Source organism: Falco rusticolus, chromosome 9, assembly GCF_015220075.1.
Source record: "Falco rusticolus isolate bFalRus1 chromosome 9, bFalRus1.pri, whole genome shotgun sequence".
Lineage (NCBI taxonomy): Eukaryota > Metazoa > Chordata > Aves > Falconiformes > Falconidae > Falco > Falco rusticolus.
The window spans coordinates 3,362,661-3,387,741 of record NC_051195.1 but is presented as its reverse complement, the minus strand read 5'-3'; the positions used below and the strand labels follow the sequence as shown (position 1 = coordinate 3,387,741).

Sequence of the window (25,081 nt, the reverse complement as noted above, 5' to 3'; positions counted from 1 at the left end):
TGTCCTGGCATGGTGCTTGCAGGGCTCAGGGATAATGCTGAGGGAGAAGCAGGGGGCGTTCTTTGTAGGTCAGACATGGCAAGGGAAGAGGGTCAGAATAGAGGGACAATGAGGGCGAAAAGGAGTATGAGGTGCGCTTTTTTGACACACTGCCTCATAACAGACAATGACAAGTGTTGTTGGGGTTTGACCCCCAACAGCTTGGGGCTGCCCAGGGCCCCACCTGTCAGAGCAGAAAGAAACCATTGGTGGTCGGGTACAGTTTGGGGGCCCCCATAAGGTTCAGTGAAATGGAAAAGTGGAAAGAAAAAAGAGCTGCAGAAATCTTCTCCTGGAGAGCGATAGCATTTTTAATAGGAGAATCATTTGAGTTTCTATGAAAGCTCTTTCTATGCCTGCTGGTGTGGCAGAAGCCTGCTGGGGGCCTCTTTTTCTGCTCCCCCACTCAACCTCCTTTGTGGGGAACTGCACAGAGACCCACTGGTGCTGTCTGCAGTGGCCGTCCATCCATAAAGTCAAGCAGAAATAATTATTCTAAGTTAATTGGGAAGTACTGTGTTTTATACACAAAATATTAAACAAGTTATGAAATGAGTTGTTGATGTATTCAACTTCACTTAAATTCAATCCTTTTACTACTCGTTAGCAATGGTAACAACCTTATTACAAGGGATTTATGTAGACCTCTGAAGTAACCGACTCCACCACCAACCTTTCTTTAATTTAGAGATTATAATTTATTTCTGTAGGAGTCTTGCTGTGAGACTCATGAAATGCTGAATGTCACTTATACTGATGCAGGTCCTACAAATCACTTTAAAAGAGAAAAAAATAATTATCTCTTGCTGCAGATTAGATTTACAGACAATATGACCCTCCAGTATTGGCCATTGGATTTCCTCGTGCTAAGCACTAATTCACAGTTCTTTAACATTGGGTAGACACAGCTCTCAATGACAAGGGATTAATCAGCAAAGCTACTGAATGCTGAATGACACCATGATTTGTTCTGCTGTAAGACTTAAATCCTGCCTGAGGTGTGTGATTTGAAGTGATTATAATGCAGAAGTGTAGCAGTGTTCTGAAATTTCGTTAGTGTTTTACTGAGAAATCACAACGAGCAAGCAGAATCTTTTATTAAAAAATGTTACATATTTTTTAACTTCAGCAATGTTAGTAGTGTACAGAATATATAGAGAATTTTAGTAATGTGATTGCAGGCAAGCTTCAGTTCTGGAGAAATATGTAGAAGCCTGGTTCTTGTAGTTAAAGCCTGGTGGCAAATCTGTTTGTTCAGTATATCAAGGTTTATAAAGGCAAAGTATTGTAAGTGAACTTTAGAAATATCTTTATTTGGTTTACTGAGTAATGATCACAGTGGTTATATTGCATTTACAACAGACTTAACACTCTGAAGGCAGTGATAGAAAGGTCAACTTGGTGTAATCCTGGTTTTCTCATAGCTGCAGTGTATTTGTGCATTATCAGGTGTATTAAATAAAAGTATGTTAAAAACTGACTGTAGAAACACATTTGTGACTTGTTATTTTTATTACAATTTCCTTTTTGAAATGCAAAGCTTTTTGTCTGAAGCAGTTTGATTTATTGGACTGCCAAGTTTAGTTACTATTTATATTGGTATTAGTTCCACACCTCTAATCTGTTCAGAGGGATGCTGAAATCCGTTATTGAAATTGGGATTTAACTAGTAATTCGTCCTGCCTAACCCCTTGTTTTAGCCTAAAAGGGGAATAGAAGTTTGCACAGCAAAATAACACAATTTAATATTTTTTCTGTAGCACTCATTTCCCCCGTGTACTGGTTTAAATAGTTTTTTTTAAACTTCTGTGGCTCCCAAAAGTTTATGAACACAGCATTAAAAATTAGACACATTAGTTTAAGTGTAAAGCAGCAAGAACATTCCAGACAGCATGATTACCTTAAGATAAGCTCCCTTCCTTCTGTAATAGGTGGTCCATCATATCTTCAAACATGAAGAAATGGTACTGTGGCTGCACGTACAACGTTCCCGGGTGTGGTGCTCTTTCTGAGCTAATTACCCCATTCAAGATCACCTTACTGGGTTGAGCTCCAGAAGAAAATGGAGGAAAATAGAGGGGAATTGAACCCTCGCGGGGAGCTGCTCTAATGGGCCTTGGTGCAAAATGTTTAGGTGAGCTCAGGGACAGAGCTAGTGGGACCAAGGGGGGCTTTGGAAGGCCAGTTGCTGTTGGATCAGGCTCTTGGAGGCAATCGAAGCTGACTGGGTAAGCATTGGGCTTTAGCTGGGGAAAAGGCCCCGTCTGATGTTTATAAACACCCCTGTTTCAATTTGACCTGGATGCCAGATTTTCCTAGGCTGCTTTTAAGCACTGATCCTTTTTGTTTTGGGAGGGGTGAGGGTCCTGTTAGGTCTGTATAACTGGTAACCTGTATAGCTGAGGTTCAAGAAGTGTGTTTGCAACAGCCCTTATGTAGGTGAGCCGTACATGTTGCTAAAAGGGGGCAAAAAATTGAAAGGATATGTGGACCTATGGTGTTCTCCCCCTCCCTTTCCATTTTGTAGTGAGAATTATCTCATCCTACACCTGAAGCAGGGATCATTCTGCACTTAAAATACTCAAGAGAGTTTCAGGAACATTCATTCCTGTGCTCTGTTGAACCAGTGGACCAAGTTGTTCAGCTTGGCTGTATATTTTTTGCCTTTGGTGTTGCTCAGGCATCTCAGGGCAGTTTTAATCCCCCTGAAAGCATCTGGCAGAGAGAGAAAGAGAGAGAGAGGGAGGTCCCTGTGGGCAGATCAGCTCTGAAAAATCCTGCCTGAAGGCACAGGGACCTGCCTTGGGAACTTTAGCTGCGGATTAGTCACTCTTCCGCAGCAGCTGTACAGACTGTATGGGAAACTAACTGAGCCTTAACTAGTTCAGCGAGCCAGAAATTAGTGGTGAAATGCTTTTTAACTTTAGCTTTCCCTTCCCATGGAAAAAAAGTGGTGTGTTGTGTGTGGTTGGTCTTTTTTCTCCACCCCCTACCCCCGATACTGGGTTGATAGGCTTTCTCTTTATTTCACAGGGTTTAAGGTCACTCACCTTAGGCCACTGGTAGATTTTAATGATTGCTGGCAAGTTGTCTGGATGCTTTTTGGCTTCCTCATCAGAGCTGCTTGGCACTGGTCCTCCCAGACATCTGCTAGCTCTTGTGCAGGGTGGAGAGAGACTATCCCACTGCTGCGTGGGCATGTGGAATTGGGTCACTGCTGAGGGATTCACTGTGACTTGAAGGCATAAACAACAATACTGGATGTGGCATTTTACGTAGGAAGCTTTAAAATAAAAATCTGTTGTTCCTGCTGGCCCAGCCCAGTCACTGTCTTGTCTTCAGTTTTTTTTGTGAAAGAAAACTCTTGGTTCAGTGAAGAAACTTGTAGAAATTCTTGAACTTCGAAAAATGTAATGCAACAAATTATCATCTGTCATTTGAGCAGAGTTTTTTAAAATGTACTTCCATTTTAGTTGGATCGTGCTTATGAAACCCAATTATTTTTCAGACTTTATGAGAACAAAGGAGAAGCAGACTTCAGGGAGTCTCTGCTGCAGCTCTTTAAGTCCATTAATGAGATGATGAGCAGCATCTCTGATCAAACTGTCATAGTGAAGGTATGTACTTTACAGATCTCAATCTTGGCTTTACTTTGCATCCTACACCACATTTAGGCGGTCAGTGAAGTATATGCTTGTGTTTGTGGCAAAAGCATGCTTTACCTCAAACGTGGTTAGTACTTAGTGTTTCTAGCGAAGGGTTTGTGACTATATAAAGAATGTGCTTCAAATAAGTGAAGTTTACTTAAATTGCTGCAAATACCTCACTTTTAAAAGAGAGATTAGTTAGGAGTTAAATGACATTTAGCTTTTAACTTTTATAACCTTAACATTAAGGTATTTTTAAGGCATTGTCTGTAAGATGACAACGTACATCCTTGTATTCTTATGCTGTGGTTTATATTCTAGGCTGTTCAGAAACTTCGTTATAGTATCTTAAGCCCTAGCATATATTTTTAATGGAAAATCAGTAGTGAGTCAGATTGCAAACTTCACCTCCCAGCCCTCTCCTTTTGTCCCTTAAAAACAGTGTCTACTTTTGGTAGCACTGGCTGGCTCATGGAATTGGGAATGTGGGCTCTAACCTCAAATGAACGTGGGTATTGGTATCGCTGGGCAGAAGCGTTGATTATAGGACTAGTCGATTCTTGTATGCAGAGGACCCTGAGGTCATCGTGCCAATGCTGGTCTCACGTTCTGTTAGTGAATCTCTTTTACTACGGAAAAGTACAGACACTGTCACAAACCTGCATTTGATAAGCTGCAGCTTGAAGTTCTCCTTGTGATTCCAAACAGAATTTGTAAAAGGATGTAACTCTTGCCCTAGCCATGCTGACTCAATTGAAAGACGATGATCAGAAAGGGTCTCAGAACTGGGGTTAGATTTTGGGACAGTTTGACAGTATGACTCCTCCTCCTCAGGTGTGCAGTGGTTTTACATTAGAAGAATTTTTTTTATAGCAGCTGTAAGGCAAAGACAGATGGTGGCAAAGTGCTGTGCCAGTGCAAGAGGTTTCTCTTGAAGGGAGCTGGGAAGAGAAGAGTGGGAAAACACCTGAAGACACCAGTCCTTTGTGGCCGAGTGCACACAGGTCATAGGCTAGTAATACCATGCTGAGCACGCAGCAAAAATAGATAGTGGGGATAAAGCTGCTGAAGTTTGAGTATTTTAGGCAGAGAGACTGAGAATGTATCATCTGATAACAAAATGGGGATATTACATATTTCAGAAAAGCTGTATTTTCTTTCCACTAACAAAGCATCTATCCTGAATGGGAATTGGGAAGTTTGAGTCAGGGACTCAGTGTGTGCTATCTGCTGTCTTACAAATAGGATGTCCTCGGATAATGAGGATTGAATGTAAGATCTATTTTCCCGAGATGTGTTTGTGAATTCTGCTTCAGCAAGGCAGATGAATGTGAGCTTTTTTTCTTTTTCAACATATTATGCCTAGGAAAAAAAAAACCCACCACAACAACAACAAAAAACCACAACACCCCCCCCCCCCAAAAAAAAAAAAAAAAAAAAAAATTGCTTGTCTTCACCTGAGAGGCAGGAAGACTAACTTCCTAGCAAAGCCCAGAGAGATCAGACAACAGCAGTGTCTGTCTTAGCCTGTTTATCATTTCACATTCAGATCTCTGCAAACTTGGATAAAGCACATCTTCTGTCTGCATTTGACTACATGAAGTACACTGCTGGGTGAAGCATTGACAGATGAGCCAGTGTGGGGTTGTCCAAGAAGTGTGCTTGTGGATGCTTTTCAGAAGCCTTGACAACCTTTCATTCATTATTCATTGCTTTCATCTCCTTTGGACTCTAATTACTTAGCTCTTAGAACACATAATTGTTAGTATTGGCTTTTTGCAGCTTGTGAAATTGCTTTTATTATGTTCAAATAGCCACTGAAGCACTACAGTTTTTTCAGTAACTAGAAACGTGTGATTCTATTACAAAGAATAAAATTATTGAATAGGTGGAAAAATGTGGGGTTTTTTTGAGAGTGAGTGAGTCTGGCTTCTGGGAATCTTGCCTGACAAAGCTGTTGGAGTCCTGGGAGGGTGTCAGTAACCATGTAAAGTGGACATGACATTACAGCTTCATTCAGCATCTTCATCAGTGATCTGGAGTTGGTAGCTAAGTACCACGCTTGTGGTGAGGAACATCAGAAGGATCTGTGTGATTTCTACTTGAAGCTGGCAGTTGCAGTTTAGCAAAGACACCTTGCGGTCATAGCTGACCACTCTGGGGTCGTCGGTTCCATGTGCAGTGGCAGGTGAAGAATCACAGAGTGGTTTGGGTTGGAAGGGACCTTGAAGCCCACCCAGTCCCACCCCGTGCCCTGGCAGGGCCCCCTCCCCCCAGCCCAGGCTGCTCCCAGCCCCATCCAGCCTGGCCTTGAGCACTGCCAGGGATGGGGCACCCACAGCTGCTCTGGGCAGCCTGGGCCAGCGCCTCGCCGCCCTCACGGGGAACAATTTCTGCCTCACAGCTCATCTGCATCTCCCCTCTCTCAGCTTAAGGCCATTGCCCCTTGGCCTGTCACCACGTGCCCACGTACAAAGCCCCTCTCTGGCTTTCTTTTCAGCCCCTTTAGGTCTGGAAGAAGCAACAGGGCATTGGGTGTCAGCCAGAGAGATAATGAGAAGGTGGTGGGCCCGTCATTTGTTTTTAGATAGCCTTGGTGCAGCCTCATCTTGCATGCTGGCTGCTGTTCTCGTCTCCATACCTCAGGGAATAGTTAAAGGGATACGGAAGACCAGAACTGGGGATGGTTCAACTTCCTGGCAGGTGAGCGGTCTGTGAAAGTCATCTGCACCAAATCCCATAATATAGGGTGCGCTCACTGACATAAGTAGGAGGTCAGTTTAAAATAATTAAAGGAAAAATCTTTCATTTCTGAAGCTTGCTGTCACAGGAGGTTATGGAGGCAGTGTCAGCAGATCCAGAAAGAGGTTAGGCAGACTCACAGGGCACAGGTCCATAGGTGTTCTGAAAGGATGGGTGGATGTGCAGCCTCTGAAGGATGCTGGGGAGGCCAGGAAGGGGAATGGACCACAGAAACTGTAAATGACATTGATTTACTATTTAAATTACATTCTGTGGCCACTATTGGAGAGCGAGTGCTGGGCTATACAAACCATTAGGGTGACACAGTGAGTGTTTCTTTTGCCATTGGAGACTTCGTTGAAGTTTTGTAGACAACTCATGAAGATAAGCAGATAAGTTGCTAGATCCCTGTGTTGCACAGTTAAGATCAGCAGATCTAGCTGTAGCGGTTTCAGGCGCTTTTTGTCCTGGTTTTAGTATATATTGGGGAAGCTAAATAAGTGTATACGAAATAAGTCTGTTTGGAGAGATAAGAAGTTGAAAAGACCTACGTAGAAAATTGAGGTGCTTCACATTAAAAGAGGCAGATGCTTAATTCACACATTTGAATATTTCTATTTCTCCTTGCAAAAATTGTAATCTGTCTTGATAGTTTATCAATGTGAAACAGAATTGCAAATGCAAAGTGTTTCTGGAATGGCCTCAACTTTTCTTTTTGGGCTGGTTATACTGGTTGGTTTTGTGTTTGGTTTTTTTTTTTTTTTTTTTTAATTTTATTTCCCCCAGCCTATCTGTTAAGAGAGTAGCCTTCAAGCTGACACTGTGCAGAGGAGAATGAATGACTGCGGTCTTATATTCTTTGCAAGAATTACTCTTTATCTATTCAAATATTTATGTCCTTGTGGAAGCTGATGAGCTATTTCTGACTGTAGCTCAGGTCTTCAGTTACTTAATGTTTTGCATTTAAATTGCCCCCTTTTTTTTTTAATTTGATTTTTTCGAGGCTTTGGGTACATTAAAAAAAGTTTCCTCAAAAGAAAACTGTCTGAATTGTACAAGGATTTAAGGTTGTAGAGCAAAAAAAGAGACTCTGAATTTGTACCTCTTTTAAGATTATGTCTATTCTAAATTTCTTAGGGTAGGGGAGAATTTGCGTGTATGGCTGCTTTGCAAATTTAACTTCAGCTTCTGCCTTTAAGGGAAGAAAATCAAGAATATTTTCTGTGGAGGGCATGTGAACTGTGGTACTTGGCAGATTTGCTGGCTGCAAGTAGGTATAACTGTACGCTGCATTGATTAATTATTTCTCAAGACTTAAAAGGAAACAAAACCCTAACAAGCGAGAAAACCAAACCCCCTGTCTATATGCAAAGTCCTCTTCTGCTCTAAAATTATGCTTTGCATTGCTTGAGGATGCTTTGACTCCCAGTCTTGTGGCTGGGAAGGGCACAACCTTTTGCAGAGGGTCCTCCAAGAAGTCTGGTGTGAGCCTGGAGGTAGGGAAAGGCACGTCTGTCCTTCACCGCTTCCGATGTGCGGTTGGTCAGCGGAGGGGGCTCCGAAGGTAACCCCAGCACTGGCTCCGCTCCGCTGCCAGCTCTGTTGCTGCGCTCAATGGTCCCTTTGCGGCTGAAGAACTGGTCACCTAGTCCTTTGGGTGGGTATTTGTAGTGGCTGGCTTAGTGTATGCGTGGAAAAAACAGTATTTTTCTGAGTGTAAATGTCTGTGCTTTTGTGAGCTTTTGGTATTGCAAAATAATAGCAGTTTAGAAACATTATTAAAAGGATATTTAAAATTTGAACTGCAGTGCTTCAGCTATGTATTTGTACAAGAAATAGGTAAAAATCCATATATTCTGGGAGCATGATTGGAGCAGAGCTTTATTAGCATATGCTTCTTAGTGGATTCAGATGTTTTGCAATCAAAATATTAAGGTGTAAGAACGAATAAACCTCACTTTCATCCTGTAGGCTGTAAAGGTGGCAGTAGTCAATCCTATAAGTTGGAATTTGAGAAGCTGGTACGGGATAAATTACAGTGTTCAAAACAATGCAGATCTTGTTTTTTATAGTTAGTTAACTAAATACAGTTGTCAAGGGTTGGGGTTTTTTGTGTGTTGACTGCAGCGGAGGCAGGCATCCAGAGGCTGCCTTTGACACTTGAGTTGTTGTTGTTTTGTTTTTGTTTAAGTGTGCCATTGTCCAAACTGGAGAATGAAATTCAGTGATTTGAGCTGACAGATGTTTTCGTCATCCTCTTACTACCAAAAATTTTTCTTGCAAGATGAATGGTAGTGGGCTGCAGTAATGGTTTGAGAAGAAGAGAGATTAAACTTTATTTGTCAAGTATCAGTTTGATTTTAAGAATTACTTGATTAAATAAGGTGTGCAGTATTTGGTACGTGCACGTATTTTTAATGGTTAGAAGTGTAGTGAGCTTTCTTGGGTTTATTCCTATTTTCTGCTAATTGGTGCATGATAATTATTTCCTTAACCTTTTACTGTTTAAGTATGAGCTCAGCTGAAGCCTAGCGTGATGTTTCAAGTTCAGATAAAAATGCAAATGTTTCCTAGTAATTTATTCTTGCATCTCTTTGAAACAAGGGCAGATGAGCCAGCTGCATCGAATTTATGAGGACTGTCTGGTTTCGGCTGTGTTTGTATGAGTGAGCCGAACTATGCGCAGCAGGGTTCTTGCAGTTTGCTCTAATGTTTGCTGTTATGTGTGGCTTTGTACTGCTGTTCAGGATGACTGAAAAAAAGATAGGCTTGTAGCCGACTTAGTTCTCTGTGCTTTAAATGATCTTGATAAAGTAGGTGTGTATATAAAATTTTGCTGTAATGTGACCACAGAGAGCCAGGGTGGAAGACGATAACATTTCACTAATGCAAATTCTCGTGTGTGTGTGTGTGTGTTTTTAATAATGCTTGTCACTTTTAACACATGATGCATGTTTCTCAGTATCCATACCATACTTTCCTACTCTAATATTAAGCTTCTATTGCTAAAGCCACAGAAAAGTATTTAAATGAAGACAGGGAAATACATTGCAAGCTGCTGAGGTGCCTAGGAAGAAAACAAGAGGCTGCATTAGTCTGAAGGGCTTTTCCAACAAATTGAATGCTTCATAACCATTGTTTAAAACTAGTTGAGTAACAAAATGCAACCGTGAACTGAGGTTTCTGTGTGTCTCAGAAGTACAGGAAAGTCTGTTGTTGCACTGGCAACAAATACAATAATCTCTCTAAGAGCGCAATGCCACTTCACTTGTGATCATGCTTTGTGCTGTTTTACATCAAATTTTGTGCCAGAGGCGCTGGTTCAGTTGTGATTTGGAACAAATGACTGCGGTAGACTGGGACAATTCAAAAACAGTGTTTAGGCGTTCCTGGAAATTGTTTCATCCAGCTGCTGACTGGGCTTAATTTGGCTGGGTTGATGAGTTTAATAGAATGGCATCCAGGATAATGCTTGTATAGAAGGTAGGTGCTTTGTGTTGAATGACACAAAAGATGAAAATAAACATTAAAATGTACAAATCGAGTCAGGTACAACAAATGTATTGCTTCATCAAACAAAAGAGTAAGAACATACGATGTTTGGCAAAGAGGTTTTATGCTTAATTTTGAGACTAGGCGTTTTGTTTGAAATGAATGACTTTAGAAAATGACATTCTAAAACTAAGTATTTTTGCTTTCATATAGTAGAAAGAGATGAACTTAAAACCTAGACAAAAGCTGTAGTTTACTATTCAGAGTACATTTTGTTTAACACTCTGCAAGTGTAATTTTTTGAGTCTAACACAACCTTAAGTTAGTATTGCAGTTTTCTTAAATCGCTCCTGTAAAGAAGAAGCTTTTGTTACTGTTTTTTGACATTTCTTGTCAGTATAAACCCAAGAATGGAATACAAAAATTTTTAGTTGTTGCAAAAACTGTTTTTGCTTTACTTTGTACTGCTTTGTTTTTGTTTACCAATGAGCATTGTTATTATCACACTAGTAATTTCTGGTTTGTATTAATGAAGAGATTGCTCAATATTCTCAACTGTGTAATAAACAAAAGTATATTAGTAAAACTCCTTTTGTTTATATGTGATATCCAAAATTATATCAAAGTGACTTTAAGCTACTTAGCAAGACTACTCTATCTTATTTTAGTGAGCGTTCATATGACAAAGAAGTGTTTGTGGTAGAAGGATGCTACGGTGAAATATAATGCCATATTTTTGGTACCCTTTTAGTGTAGCTTTGTGTTAGTACCTCAGGGTGTTATCTCAAGTGTGGTAAAATAAAATTTTTGGCTGAAGAGAATAATTTTTCTTATTCCACAAGCCTTCAAATGTGCTAATGATTACCAGATGTGACAAAGTGATGGAGATGCTTACAAACAGTGCTTGCTGAACGCACAGATTGCAGCATGACTTTCTGGCTTGGTGACAGAACATATTTAAGATAGATCTCCAAATGGCAGATGAAACATGCTGTAATTGTACTAATCTTGTGATGCTTCTTAACCATGTTTCTGAGCACATGCACTTCTGTGTAGATAAGTTCTTTGTGGCTTGTTATGTTGGGTTGTCAGTGTTTGAAACTGTGATCTATGTGACTTTTGAGGAGGTGGACTAGGTGACTTTGGGCACTGGTGACTGAATGCTTAAGGTAATGCTGCTTTTCACCAGCGAAGGAAGCCCTGTCCAGAAAACTCAAAGGTTTGCAGAAGCAGACTCCATGGTGAAGTACTAGTATGACTCTTGTCTTTGCCCAACTTAAAACTAGGGAGGGCTTGAAGGGAGCTGGGGTCGGAGGACAGGCTTACATGTGGTCCTAGAGGGAAGTGTAAGGAGTGAGGAGGGATCCAGATTTCCTGGGCCCTGGTGGAAGTCCCAAAACTTTTAAGCTGAGGGGCTTACACTTGCCTAACGACATGAAGAAAAGGCATGTATCTGTCCTCCCATCTCTTTCTGGGAGGACTGTTGATATATGCCTATTTTCAAGAAGAAATAAAAAAAACTTTTCTGTAAGACAGCTCCTCCAGGTAACATTAGCAGTTGGCGTTTTGGGGATTATTTTTGATGTTCTGGAAGATAAATGAAGCTTAATCTTATTTCATGCAGCTTACATATGCAAGGGTCGAGGTGCTCTAACAGGTTTTGGGGGGTTTGAGGTTCTTTTTGTTCCTGCAAAAATGGCAGCAAAAGTTCCTTTCAGGGTAAAATGACTGTTTTGCTGACAGTGTTTTCTAAATTGCTGGCTTAGGATAAATTTTAGTCATACAAACTCCTTGAACCTTTAGATCTGAGGAATGTGCCAGTTTTTCTCTTGGTAGATCCCATTTCTTACCTATTCTTGTCTCATTAAACCTGTCTGGAAGTGGGTCATTGGACAAAAAAGAGCTGTGGTAGCATGGGCACCGCAGTGGACCCTTCACTGATGATCAGAGGGACCACCGTTAGAAAGAACGTCTCTGTTACACTTAGTCTTATTTATTTTGGCTGCCTTAGCATGTCTGAAGGTTTTTTTCCCCCAGCTAATCTTTTGATACAGGCCATCACTGAATTAGTTTCTTCAGCATGAAAAGAAACCCTGCGTTATTTAGCTGCTAGCTCTGAAGAAGTTAAGGAAAATGCAGTTAGCTGTTAAGTCGTCATAAGCACATCAATTAATTTGTCTTAAAGGTTGCAAAGGGTGACTGCTCTAGATAGAGAGATGGTTGTGATGTTTGAAGGAGTAAGTTGCAATTGTTCTGCGGAACAATAAAAACTAGGAATTTCTTCCTCTGTATTGGCTGTGCAGAGAACTGTGACCATCAATTATTGCTTAATTTATTCTATTTAAGGCAAAGCTTTGGCTTTTCTGGACCTTATTATTTTCACTTAGTGAGTCTTATTTCTTGGCATACTTAATTGCCTTTTTAATAGTTTAAAGTGTATCCTTGAAGCGCTATACTCATCGACTTAGCAGTTCAATAGGTTGTATTGGCAGCTGGTTCATGTAATAAGTGTCAGTTAATGGTTCTTTTCATATGTATGTACTTTGGCTGTGCTGTATTACCTTTTATACATAGATATGTGTTCATTTCCCCTTTATGAATACCATATTTATGTTAAGTGCACAGCTGTGTGTATGGTTGCATGTAGTGGGGAGAGGGGGAAGTGAGGGATGAGACATGAGGTTGGAAAGCACTTTGGGTTAGTTCGCGGGCTAACATGCAGTGTTGGTGTCATGCCGATCCTTGACTCACATGTGAATAACATCCTAGGGAAACCCCCAACTTCCAATAATACCCAGATGGTCAATGTAACAGTGAGTGTACAAGGAAGCTTAACTCGGTAACAGGGAGTGTATATCCATTATTCACATGATGCACTGGCTTGTTTCCACTTTCTCTCTCCTTTATTCTTCACCTTTGCTGGTTTATTTTAGTGCTTTGTAGTACTTAAAATGAATGATTTTGTAACTTGATAAGGGTAGTATAATTTCTCACTCGTTTTCCATAAAGATGGAAGCCCTCTTGGGCAGTAAAATTTTTATTGCAGCCCAGCTTGAAACTATGTAGAATTATTGACTAAGTATGTGAGCCTGATATTTCCAGGTTTGTATGTGTATCTAATGTGATCACATGGCAGTTATTGCAAAAACCTGTTTGATTAAAAATCAAATAATTAAGTTTCTTCTTTATTGTGTTTTCTCTAATGCTGTTTTGAAGTTTCAAGTCTTTTAGGCATCACCATGTAACTATGAAATTAAGATTTTGATTTAGTTTGCTGTGTACTTCTTGCAGAAATAAGGAATTTGAACCTTTGTCCAGTGCTGATCAAGAGTGAAATGTAATCTAACTTCTTTCAATGGAAAAAAACCTCCAAAACAGATTGCTTATTTGTTTTTTCCTGCTGTTATGTGAAAAGGCGAAAACAAGGGGGAGTTTATCTGCTGAATTTAATATTCCATACTTACGTATTCCAGTATCCTGGGAATAACCAGCATTGCAATTGTGCTGCTGCTAACAAAAGATCTGCTTTCAGCTACAGCTTCTAACAGAGTAAAATCTAAAGTGAGAGCTGCTCTTTAACTTTTTGTTGATATTAATTCTTGTAATTTTAGTAGACCATTGGATTACACAGATACAGATTTAATCATGGGGCTGCAGAGCCTACTTGTCTGACCGTGCTGTCTGTGATGTAATTGAGTCTAGTTGAGATTGGGAATTGGGAAATACACTTCTAAAATTTTCTTTAAATTTTAAGATATTAAACTTTAATTGATTTGTCCAAAATCAGAACCTAGAGTTGCTGATAATTTTTGTAACTACGGGCTTAATTGATATTGTAAATATTTTTACCTGATAGTACTTCATTTAAGCTATTAAAGTGTTAATCTTAATCATTGTACCAGCACAGTCTGAAATTCTAATTCAAGATATAAAATGCAAGCTCTTTTTTTAGTATGTGTTACTAAACATTTATTGCTACATGCATTTGAATGATAAGCAAATAAAAAACCACAGTGATGGCTGCGGTTTATAACTGGTCATTAGAGTTCTCATCCATCAAAACACATAAGCGTGTACATAATGGGACTATTTGCATAATTACAGTTATGAGCTTGGTTTCTGAGCATGTAAGTAGTCCTTTAAGCATATGTGGAAATGTTTGACGATCAAGCTTGACAGCTTAAATGGACTATGAATAAAAACTGGAACACCCTGAAATTTGCACCTAACCTATTGACAAGTTTTTTGCTCTTTTAAAAGTGGCCAGCAAGCACTGGCAAACTTCCCACACTGGCTACTTGAAGTTGTGCTTGTGACTGTAATCAAACAATTGACCTCTTGCATTCAAGAATGGTGGAATTTGATTTAAAATTACTAGGGTTGTGGCAGAAAAGTGTGGTTTGAAAATAGAGAAGTGGTTTTGTATATACCTGCGGGGCAGTACTGCTTGAGCCTGTTTCCCCATGGCTCTTCCTACTATTAACAACTACTGCTAAATAGAATTTTTCTGTCTCTTGAATTCCCCTGACCATGGAGTTGTATAGTATAATCACTTGTCAGGTCACAGACTTCAGACTAGAAAAGAATTGATTAAAAAGTAAAAGTATAAGGGCTCATCTCCCTTCTAATTCAAAAGGAAGGGCAGCACAGGGTGCTGTCATTGATGGAAATTGCAAATACTAAGCGATAAACCCACAAACAGAAATGGGGAATGAATCATTCAAAAATATATCTGTAATCAAACTGTTATTATCAATACAATGTGAAAGTAAGCAAAATAAATCCAACTGTTGTGGTTTATATTTGAATTACTGTGGTTTTTCTTTTCTGGTCTGGTGCTCAGTGGACACAGGAACTTGAGGAACCTCAGTAAAATAGTGCATGTGTATGAACTAACAAGATTAAGATTTAAAGCCAAAGACTTTTGCCTTAGGGTTTCTTAGGTAGAATGTTTTCTCATCTATTATTTGAAAAACGACATTTAAATTCATTTGCAAATGAAGAAAAAACCCTCCAGCTTCATCTGATTGAAATTACTGGTTCTATAGTCTGAGTGATTCTTATCTGTGGTGTTACCAGAGGTCCGTTTTCTATTGTCCAACCCAATGTGTACTTTGGAATGATGGCATTAAATTGCAGGGCAGTAATTTTTAATTGCTGGATTTTTGCTCTTGATGCCTGTAAAAGAATGTTTGCTCTAGAAATAAATAGATAACTACTAACTGTTACTAAGAAATGGAAAGACAAAATTAGTTGAAATGACTACAAATAGTGAAAATACGAAACATCTGTTTGGATCGGCCAGGTGGGATGGGGCTTGGAGCAACCTGGTCTCCTGGAAGGTGTCCCTGCCCAGGGCAGGGGCTTGGAACTAGATAATCTCTAAAGGTCCCTTCCAACCATTCTGTGATTCTATCATCTTCTGAATCCTTTCATTATGTACTATGAAATGGAGTGACAACTGCAGGTTCACGGGGAATTACAAAGAACTGCAGTTCTGTTAGTGGCTACCCAGAATTTGCTGAAGGAAAGATTACAGTCGTGCATTTTTTTGTTTCACTTTGAAGCAGAGGAGGGAAAATTAAACCCAAACAAATACAGCATGGCTGATGAGAAGATGCTTCTCCATCTCTGCAGATGATGGGGGGGGGGAAGTGATTACAGGAACATAACTTAGTTATGCATTATGTACTGATACACCAATAAGTTTCTGTAACATGTTGGAAGGAGCTTATAAATCTCTAATTTTCATGTAAATTGCTATTTTTCTCAGTTTACTAATCTTTCATGCCTCTTTCTTCTTTTAAGCTTCTTTTAGCTGAAGCCATAGAATAGTTAAGCCAAAGCAACCTACTCTTGTGTGATTATCTTCTTGCAGTCTTTGCATCACCTCTAAAGGCATATGAATTTCAGTCTTGTTTATTTGTTGTTTTTATTTTTCTAGGGGGCAGCACTTAAATACTTGCCAGCTATTGTCAATGATGTGAAATTAGTATTTGATCCAAAAGAACTTAGGTGAGTAGAGTTAATGAAATGTGTAGTGTGAACTTAATCTAGATCTTTCTTTTACATATATAGATATTTATCTATCTCTACACACACAAATATCTACAGAGGCAATGAACTGTGATTTCCTGAGGTGTTTTATCACCCTGGTTTTATTACCTTTTTACCCCCCTTGCAAATATTTTCAGGGGCCCACTAACAACTTGTTTTTAAGGTAACACGTAAGGTGTCAAGGTTTGACAAATGTCTTGACAAACTTTGCAGTCTTGTTGAGTACAGTCAGGTAATGAGATAGCAAGAGTTATCAATCGGGGAACTGACATCAAAATTCTTAAGCTGTATACTTGATGCTTCACGAGTTCAAGTATAAATTTAATGTAAATAATTACATTTTTGTTCAGTGAGCCATATTTATTGCTGGCTCGACATTTCAGTACCTCATAAACACAGGAACGTTGATAGTAAATAGAAAGAGTAATAATAGGAAGATGTTTTAGAACAAAAAAATAGAGAAACCAAATCTAAACTAGTATTTTAGGAGAACTTTTAAAGAGAAGAAAAAAAGTTTCTCTTTCACAGTGCTATTGCAAGGCATTTCAAGTTGAAAGAAAACACCCTTTTTATCTAATTTGATTGCACAGATCCTTTTCTGTATTCTCTGTTTTCATTTCTTTGTTCTGGTGTGTCAAAATGAGGGAAAAAAAGATAAAGTAGAAATGAAATAGGTAAGTGTCATCTCAGTCTAACATTCCAGTGGCCTGAAGAACGTGGCATTTAGCTTCTGCTTGCCTGTACTGTAAACTTTTTTTTACTTATGCTTCCAGTGGCCTTGGGAGTACATCCTCATAGAGTGTCTGGAATAAATAGTAATTTTGATATGTGATAGCAAAAGTTCTGGGAAAATAGATCAATTGAAAAATACCAGGACTTAGCCTGTTTTACCCCGAACACTACAGTTTTTCTGTCACTTTAGAGTACTTAATTGAGATTGAGTAGCACTTAAAAGTTAAGGCTTAATAGGAAAAATACACACCCCCCACCCTCCAAGAATATAGGAAGTGTTGCAAAATTATTGAAAAGTCTTTTAAAAATGTGTTATGTGGGAGCTCAGCTGATGATTGTGGTGGTACCTTACCGTTATAAAATCTGTGTGTTTCTGGTTTTGATTTTGGGGTTGTTTTGGTGGTGAAAGCTTGTGACATGAATTATCACCTTTTTTTAATTCTTGGCTTATACGGTCATGTATTATTCCATTAATGGTATGTGACGATTGAAGTAGGCAATCGCACAGACAACTGAAATTCAAAATCTAAGACCTTAAATGAATCATGGGAGAAGAGTGTAAAACTAAGAAGAAAAGGGAGAGGGCAGACGAAAAGACACAAAAAACTGAACAGGCGTAAGAAAGACAATTCACATTTCTCTGAAATGCCTGTCTCAACTGGTTTATGTCTGGAAAAAAAATAGTTTGCTTGTCCCAAGGGTAAGCGGTTGTTTATCTTTTCTGTGCTTATTCAGTGTTTCTTATGTATTTTGGAGAGAGTTTAATATATTTTTACTTGTCCCTTTGTATGTAGCAAACTGTTTACTGAATTCATCCTAAATGTTCCTGTGAGCCGGCTCACAATCCAGAAGCTGTACTGCTTGATAGAAATAGTTCACAGCGACCTTTTCACACAGCACGGTAAGCAGGACCTTTGCAACCATTAAATTGTCGCATTATTCATTGTCTCCAGACCTCTGCTAGTGCCAGGTTTGTCCTTGCTGCCAAATGCAGTGGAGGTTGTAACCAATTAAGGTTGTTCTATTGGAAGGACAAGAAGATTTAAAATAAGTGAGGAAATGCTAATTGACACTTATTGCAGGTTATAGATCATAAAGAAGAGAAAGCAAAAACTTGCAATTTTTAATTTAAAAGGGCACTAAGCTTCCAGTGTTATTGCCACGTGTCATAACTTTAACTGTAATACGTTTTATTGTAAATGGATTAATTCAGCCTTTCTACTCAGTGAAGTTCTGTGGAGAAAATGGAAGTTTTTTATGTCCTTTCTTTCCGAAGCATCGTTCTCTCCCTTTAAAGCTGTCCCCTGGCTGAAATAAAACAACACACAAACCTTTTAGAGTGTGCCATTCATCCATGCTTTCTTATTTTCTCCTTCTGCCTTAGTGGGCCAGTCAAAGATAAGTTCCAGCATCTATCTTACAGATTTCTTCAAGTTGAAATATTTTATTCTTTTTCTAGCTGACTGCAGGTTAAACTAACCTAAACTAAGTGTTTGTGCTGTCAGAAATTAATGAGGGAGCAAATAGGCAATGGTTCAACGATAAAGGAAATTTGAAAGGATTCTTCTGTCAGATCAAAAATGTTGGCACCATGTGATGCAAAGTGCTGATAAAGCAAACTTTTCTGGTTCCAATTTAAAACGTACTCTTGGTGGGTTGGCTTTGTACTGGCGCGCTTTATACCAGATCAGGTAATGTCTAACCACAGCTATGTAACTTTTGCTGGATCTAGTAACTTCTATTTTCTTCCAGTTAACAAAAAAGTATAAAGCAAACACAATCGATGCTGCAATTTATTATGCTCCCGTAGTTTCACAAAACTGTGTGTTTGCACCTGCTGCAGTTCAGTGGCACTGCTAGAAGGTGGGGTGCCGCGTGGATCTGGTACTGACAACTGTGGGATTTATACTCTTGCTCTTTCCACTTCTTCCCACTTGAAGTTTTCTTTCTGATTTTGCATCAGTAGCGATGAAGAATGATGTTCAAAGAATGAGCTTTAAATTTTGATGGTGCTTTTTATTTAGACTGAATTTGCAGGAAAGTTATTCTCTAAGACTTACAAGTATTTGTAAAATTATTGGGTCTGCATGTTACATGCAAGTTTAAGCCTTAAGCTCTGGGTAAAAGGAAAAAAAAAAAAAGTCTGATGAGAATTAAAATTAGAAGATAGGGATCCTGGAGGCTCTGAACCTTCCAAGAAAGAGACAGAGCTTTTCCATAAGGAAGCCTTCAGTACAGTCCCGCTTGATCAACACGGTGTAACGCAGGTTGTAAATTTACTACCTGCAGTTATGAATGGCGATGAAGTGAGAAACAGTCTACCAGCCATACCACCACAGCATACTGCACTAGCAAGTCCAAATACGGTTCAGCATGGTTTTAGCTTTTGAGGCCTTCTTTTGAAATTATTCAGCCCTTATGAGCCACAGCAAATGATTTTACTCTGAATTTCAGGGTTTGCAAAAATAAAAAGGAAGAATGCAGATGTTGAGGCTTGGGTAAAATGGTAGTAGTCTCTGTGAGACCATTTTAATGTTTGCTCTTTCAGACATGTACATCAATGCTATTCTTTTCCTTCGTTCACTCTTGCTCGTGTTCTGTGTAGTAATTTTTCCTTCTCCTGGCTGCTTTTAGGTTGCAAGGTCTTTGGGGCAGAAGTCAGTAATGTAAGGTATAATACTTGACTGTCTTGGATAGGAGGAAATTGAGATAACTCAGATCAAACAAAAAATTATGACTATAAGAAGCACTCCTAAGGAAGGCTATAGGGACACATTGTCTGTTTGCTATATTAGTCATTGTCTTCCCTTATTCAACCATTTGTGCATGGATGGTTTGTATTTTAAATCTAATTCTCAAACTTCGGGTTTTTGGGTTGCAGCAAATGGTACAGTCCAATATCATTATGCTCCTGAGAAATTCAAATGAGTCTGTTTTAATAGCAGGGTCATTAATCTGAATTCAGTCCAGTGTTGTTGACAGAACGGTGCTACTTAATGGCTTTTGGATCTTATCAGGAGGCTCCTAACCAGGGGGTTCATGTCACTGGCTGTTAAGAATGTCTTAAATCTCATGTGCTTCGGTTGAGTTGCAGAGGAGATTCGAGGCACGTACGTGGCTGGTGCTGCCCAGCTGGGCGTGTGGGGCACAGTCCAAGTGGTGGGACAAGGATTTCAGGCGGCTGCAGCTCTGGGGCTGTGCGGTGCCCAGGGGATGGAGCCTGACGCTGAGGAGGGCTGGCGGGGTTCGCCGCAGCTGTGATGTGGTGGTGCCGTTTCCCGTGGACTGTATCAGCGTGCACACCTCTGCCTTGCCCTCCCTTCTGTATGCTTCTGTGTGACCTTATAGACGTATGTATGTGTTGATAAACAAAGCGTTATCTTAAAAGCTTCTCTTGCCACTGGTAATTGTCTGTAAAATTTGTGACTGGAGAGTCAGTTGTGCTGGGAAACTTTCAGAAATACTACATTTCACTTGAAAATAAACACCTAGCCACAGCCTTTGTTAAATTTAGATTTTTGGATTTCCCCCCTTGCTCTGTGTGTTTGAGTTCTTATTATTAAAACGTAGTTCGACTGCCCCTCCTCCTCCTCATTGATTAAATAATTTTTAACTGATAGGCAATACTTTCATATAAGTATCCAACTAATCCTGTATCATATTGCAGAAATGAGATTTTTCTCTTCTAAAGGCAGTATGCAGTATAGGATTGTGGAATTGATGGAAAGCTGTAAAACGTACAGAATATCAAACAGCATTTCATCAGTGTATTGTTGTTGGAGAGAAATGCTCTAATTCTGTGCTTTGAGGGGTCAAGGAAGATTTATTTGCGTCTCCAGAGGCATGAAAATTCAAAATACATGAATCTGTGAAGCTTGAAGGATTTTGGGGTGAGAGGGGTGGGTATGTGAAAGTTTGGGTAATGCGTTGTGCTTGAAGAATGATGTGGAGTGATGGATGGTTCAGTGGTCTTCATGAAATCTGAAGAGTTTGGGACCTTGGATGAGACTGTACTAGGGTGTTGTGGGTTTTAGGTCTTTAAAAAAGAATGTAAAATATAGTTCCATATTTTACTACTTTTCTAGTTATGTCATGTGTCATTTACATGTTTCCTTCTGAAATTCACGGTAATTGTTCAACTTAAGCTTATTTTTAGTAAGGTTTCTTCAGCCCTGGCAGGAACACACTGTACATTCCTTAGGTTTTGGTGCTTTTATCCTAACAGTGGCTCGTATCTGAGCCCTAGTACCGAAGGGAGAAAGAAAAATTGGTATGTAGTGAGTCAGTCAAAGCAGTGTTAAGCAGAGTGTGTGTCTGTGCATGTGTCTGTATATTATGTATTTGATAAGAGAATAATAGCTAGGTGACTTCAAGAAGCATATTTTTCCAAGCTTGTGGTTATTTACACAGGCCAACAAGTAGAAATCATCTCTCTATTTAGACTAAATCTATATCAGATCTTCATGCTTCTAGTTTATGTCCTTGAAACAACATACATTAAAATACCACCAAGGAGGAAAGATTTTCCTGTTGATTCCCCACTAACATAAAGACGGCTGTTTCTGCCCATTTTCAGGGGTTATATTCATCAAGTTCAAGGCCTCTTTTGCATACCTTAGTTCTCTTTTATCCTTTCCACGTTTGATTCAATAATCTACAGTGGCTTTGGCAAAACAAATGTGAGTTTTCTTCTGGAAAAGCAGTTAAGTTGCATCTTGTTTTTCTGAAGCATGGAAAATAATCCCTAACGTGGTGATGCTCAATTTCTCTTCTTCTGTTTGTGCAGTAGATCTGTGTTACATGTTGGTTTAGATTTTGTTCCATTTCTTATGTGAGGAAACGCTTCCTGGAATGTCATTAAAAAGGTCATCTGGTCGTGGCTGCTGCAGAAGTCCTGCACCATGAGCCCTTTCCAAGGGCTAAATCACGGCCGTGATCTCAGAGTGTGCCCTTTAGGAGTTCTTTCAAGGGTTAAACTGCTGTGTTTTCCCATACTTTTTAATGGATATTTTCTCTCATTTTTTGTGTGTAGAAATTGTTCAGGTAGTGCTATCAGCGGGATAAGGGGTAGTTGTGAACGCAGAGGTTTACAGTCTGTGCTTTGGACGAGTTCACTTGACTCTGCCCTGCTCCCTGATTTTTGCAGAGAAGAAATTACTGGGCTGGGTGCATCTGTAGGGTGTTTGAACACCCCAGTGTTCATCTGGGCTAACTGGGATGCAGCTTTTTGCATGCAGCAAAGCATTTTAAATTGTCAGTGATTAACATCCTGATTCAGCAAGTTATTGGATTTTGAGACTTGAATAGGGCCTTAAATGGTACTAGTTTAGACAAATACGTGCACATCTTGCTCAGTGAGGACATAAGTATGTCAGTAGATATCCTTATAAAAATAAGATAAATAGGAATATATAATAATTATATAAAAATAACTGCATATGACCATATAGAAGTAAATGTATATATAAATATGTAACATTTATAATCACAGTAATTTATGCAGATCCATGACAGTGCACACCATATCCTTTTTTTGTCTGTGTAAAGCAGCAAACGTTTGATGGAGCCCAACCCTGTATCTCTTCCTCCTTTCACGTCCCTCTCCCCTCCAAACCCCCCCACCTCAGACCCCAAAACAATGGAAGCCTTCCTTTAGATTAGCACCTGAATTGATTCTAGGTTGTAAAAGTTTTCTGCAAGAGTATGTCCGCATAGAAGTATGAGTTTATAAATTAGTGTGGAACAGTTTTATAATAACCTAATGTATGTTTTCAGTTCTACATGTGGAAGTACTTACAGTTGGTAAAGTGTCTTATCCTTGCAAACATCACAATTTTGGTTTTATGCAAATAATGATTTATCTGATTTGTTTTGTCCCATAGAGTTGTTTGTATTCGCTGTTGCTTTGTTTTACAAATGACTTCCAGCTAATTAGCAAGTGAGCTGTGTAGCTGCAGTATTCTTAAACAGTTAGGAAATCTAGTGATTTCTCCTTTAGGAAATTGTTAGTCTGTTAAATATCAGTAGCATATAGCATTTATAAGAGTCCTTATTGTTTAACATGGCTTAAATTACGATTTTTGTCTCCATGCTGTGTAGTAGAAGTGAGGTTACTAAGCATAAGTTTTGTTTTATTTTATAGGCCACATTAACTAGGTGAACCGTAAAATAAAGAAATGCATTTGTCAGTGTCACTCCAAAGGAAATGTTTTTAAACTGACAAAAAATTATTTCATGTATTTAGCTTCAGCATAGTTCCTGTGTCAGTGTTTCATCCAAAGTCTTTGCTTGGATGCTTATAAGTTGATAATGCCTCCTGAGCATCCTTTTATAGAGATTAATATTTTATTCTCACTGCACATTCCTGTGACATTAATCATTGTGGGCTGGACTTGTGCAGAAGAGAACAGATGTCAAATTATTGTTTTCTGTAATCATTGTGCATCACACTCATGAGCTATCTTCAGAGCTGGCTTTTCAACAGAAGACTAATGTTATAGACTATAGATTTATCAAGGTTGCCTATTAATCAGGGCTGGGAGGTGTTTGTGACAGGCAGGCTGAAGAAGGTTAACCTTTCCTCTCCAATGCTCCTAAGGAATCAAGGTATAGTTGATCAACGCAGTGTTTTTCAAAATACTGTGTAGCAAAGGATGTACTTAAAATCTTACCTACTTGTAAAGCATGTTACCATAGTACTGGATTTGCTTAAATATAAATATATATATATATGTATGTGTGTTTTTGTGTGTGCATTGGTGGGTTCCATCTTTGGAATTTGTCGTCTTCTAGCTCTTGTATTTTAATGGATGTATCTAGAAAACCTTACAACGATGGAATTGGTTCAACAGCTGTTGCTGCTTCACCTCAAAGTGAAGCTGGGATCTGTTCTGTGATGGGAAACCCATGGGACAAAGACACGGATCTACAGGATGGTGCCTGCTGTCAGCAACTTTGCTCCAGAGCAGCACCCAAGCCCGCCCCAGCAGCACCACGCACCCTTGCATCAGCAAGGTCAGCTGTGTGCTGCATCCTCCCGAGAGCCCGGGCAGCAGGGCTGGGGAGGTCTACTGGTACCCTGCAAGCAGGCCTTTAGAAGCTGCAAGAGCAGGGAAAAGTCTGTAAAAATCATCCAGTATGTTAATATAATTTTATTGCCTGCCAGATGCTGAGTATCATGAAGTACACTTTTGAGTACTTTCGTCTTTCCCATTGGCAATATTTATTTCTTTTTGCCTACTTCACATTAAGCTATATATCAGTATGTCTTCCTAAATGTAAAAGTTCCATTGATAATTTGAAAGGCCAAGTAATCTTTAGAAAAATTTCACCGTGTTGATGCTTGTGTGGTTCTCTGGGGTGGGGGTGTTTGGGGTTGGTTTTTTTTTTTTGGTGTGTGTGGTGGAGGTAGTGGTTTATGGACTTGTTTGTTTTTAAAAACCTGGGAAGTATTTGGATCTTTTTATCGAGTACCCAGCACACCTTGACACTTTATCCTCTCCTGTTTATAACCTGCAACAGCTACAAACCAAACGGCAGATGCTTACAAGTGGATGTTGGGGAAGGCAGGGAGCCTGTAAGGTAGTTACTGAGGAGCGTTGTCAAGTCTACCCGAGGGAACTTAGTCTTTTGTATAGGTTGTGTGATTCCGAATGAAGTAGTATGACAAATCAATTACTTTTTCCTTTCTCAGAAATCCAACTTGAATACCTTCCCTATTGATTAGAGTGTACTCTAGACAATCTAACTCAAAGATGACATAGCTGCAATTTTCGCCTTCTGCACGCTTGCAGATATTAAATTGAGCTTTGACCGTTCTCCACTAGTGGGGTTTAACGGGGACGTGAAACATTTTCAAACCTCTAATTAGGAGCCTTTGTAAGTTATTAAAGATTGATTCACCTTGCAGGCTTTACAAAGGCACGTTTGTATGTCTTTGCTGGAGTGCTTAGCAACTGGGTATCAGGGTTTTTTCTCTCCCCTGCATTTGGTGAAAGCAGTGTGTGGCACCACTGTTCTGTGGGTTTATTCTGAATCTACTCGTTTCTTTCCACGTTAAAACCTAAGGTAACGATATGTACTGAGGTTTCACAAGTGCAGAGGCACAAATGCTGCAATCACAAAGCATCTTTGGGTCAAACATACTGAGCTGGGTTGAAATTTATGTGGAAAATTTGTAGTTAATTCTGACCTGCATCTATCCGGTGAGTCCTGTAATTCTGTCGTGTCAGAATAGTCTTGAGTACTTGAGCAAGGAAGGGAATGTTTTTTGGGACAGAAGTTGCATGGCCAGGGGCTGGAGCAGTTCAGAGGCAGAAGTTTAAAGCAAATGTAAAATGATGATTACATGAAATACATGGCAGGTCAGTACC

At 39.4% G+C, this 25,081-nt stretch overlaps 1 protein-coding gene across 2 annotated transcripts in view; it reads left to right on the top strand.

The window, feature by feature from the left end:
* DOCK1 (dedicator of cytokinesis 1) overlaps positions 1-25,081 on the top strand; it is a 319,129-nt gene that overhangs the window by 66,959 nt on the left and 227,089 nt on the right. For both annotated transcript variants that reach the window (XM_037399460.1, XM_037399459.1), the window contains exons 23-25: positions 3,548-3,656; positions 15,865-15,935; positions 17,504-17,610. In XM_037399460.1, coding sequence (XP_037255357.1) covers positions 3,548-3,656; positions 15,865-15,935; positions 17,504-17,610 — 287 coding nt within the window. The remainder of the gene's footprint in view (positions 1-3,547; positions 3,657-15,864; positions 15,936-17,503; positions 17,611-25,081) is intronic.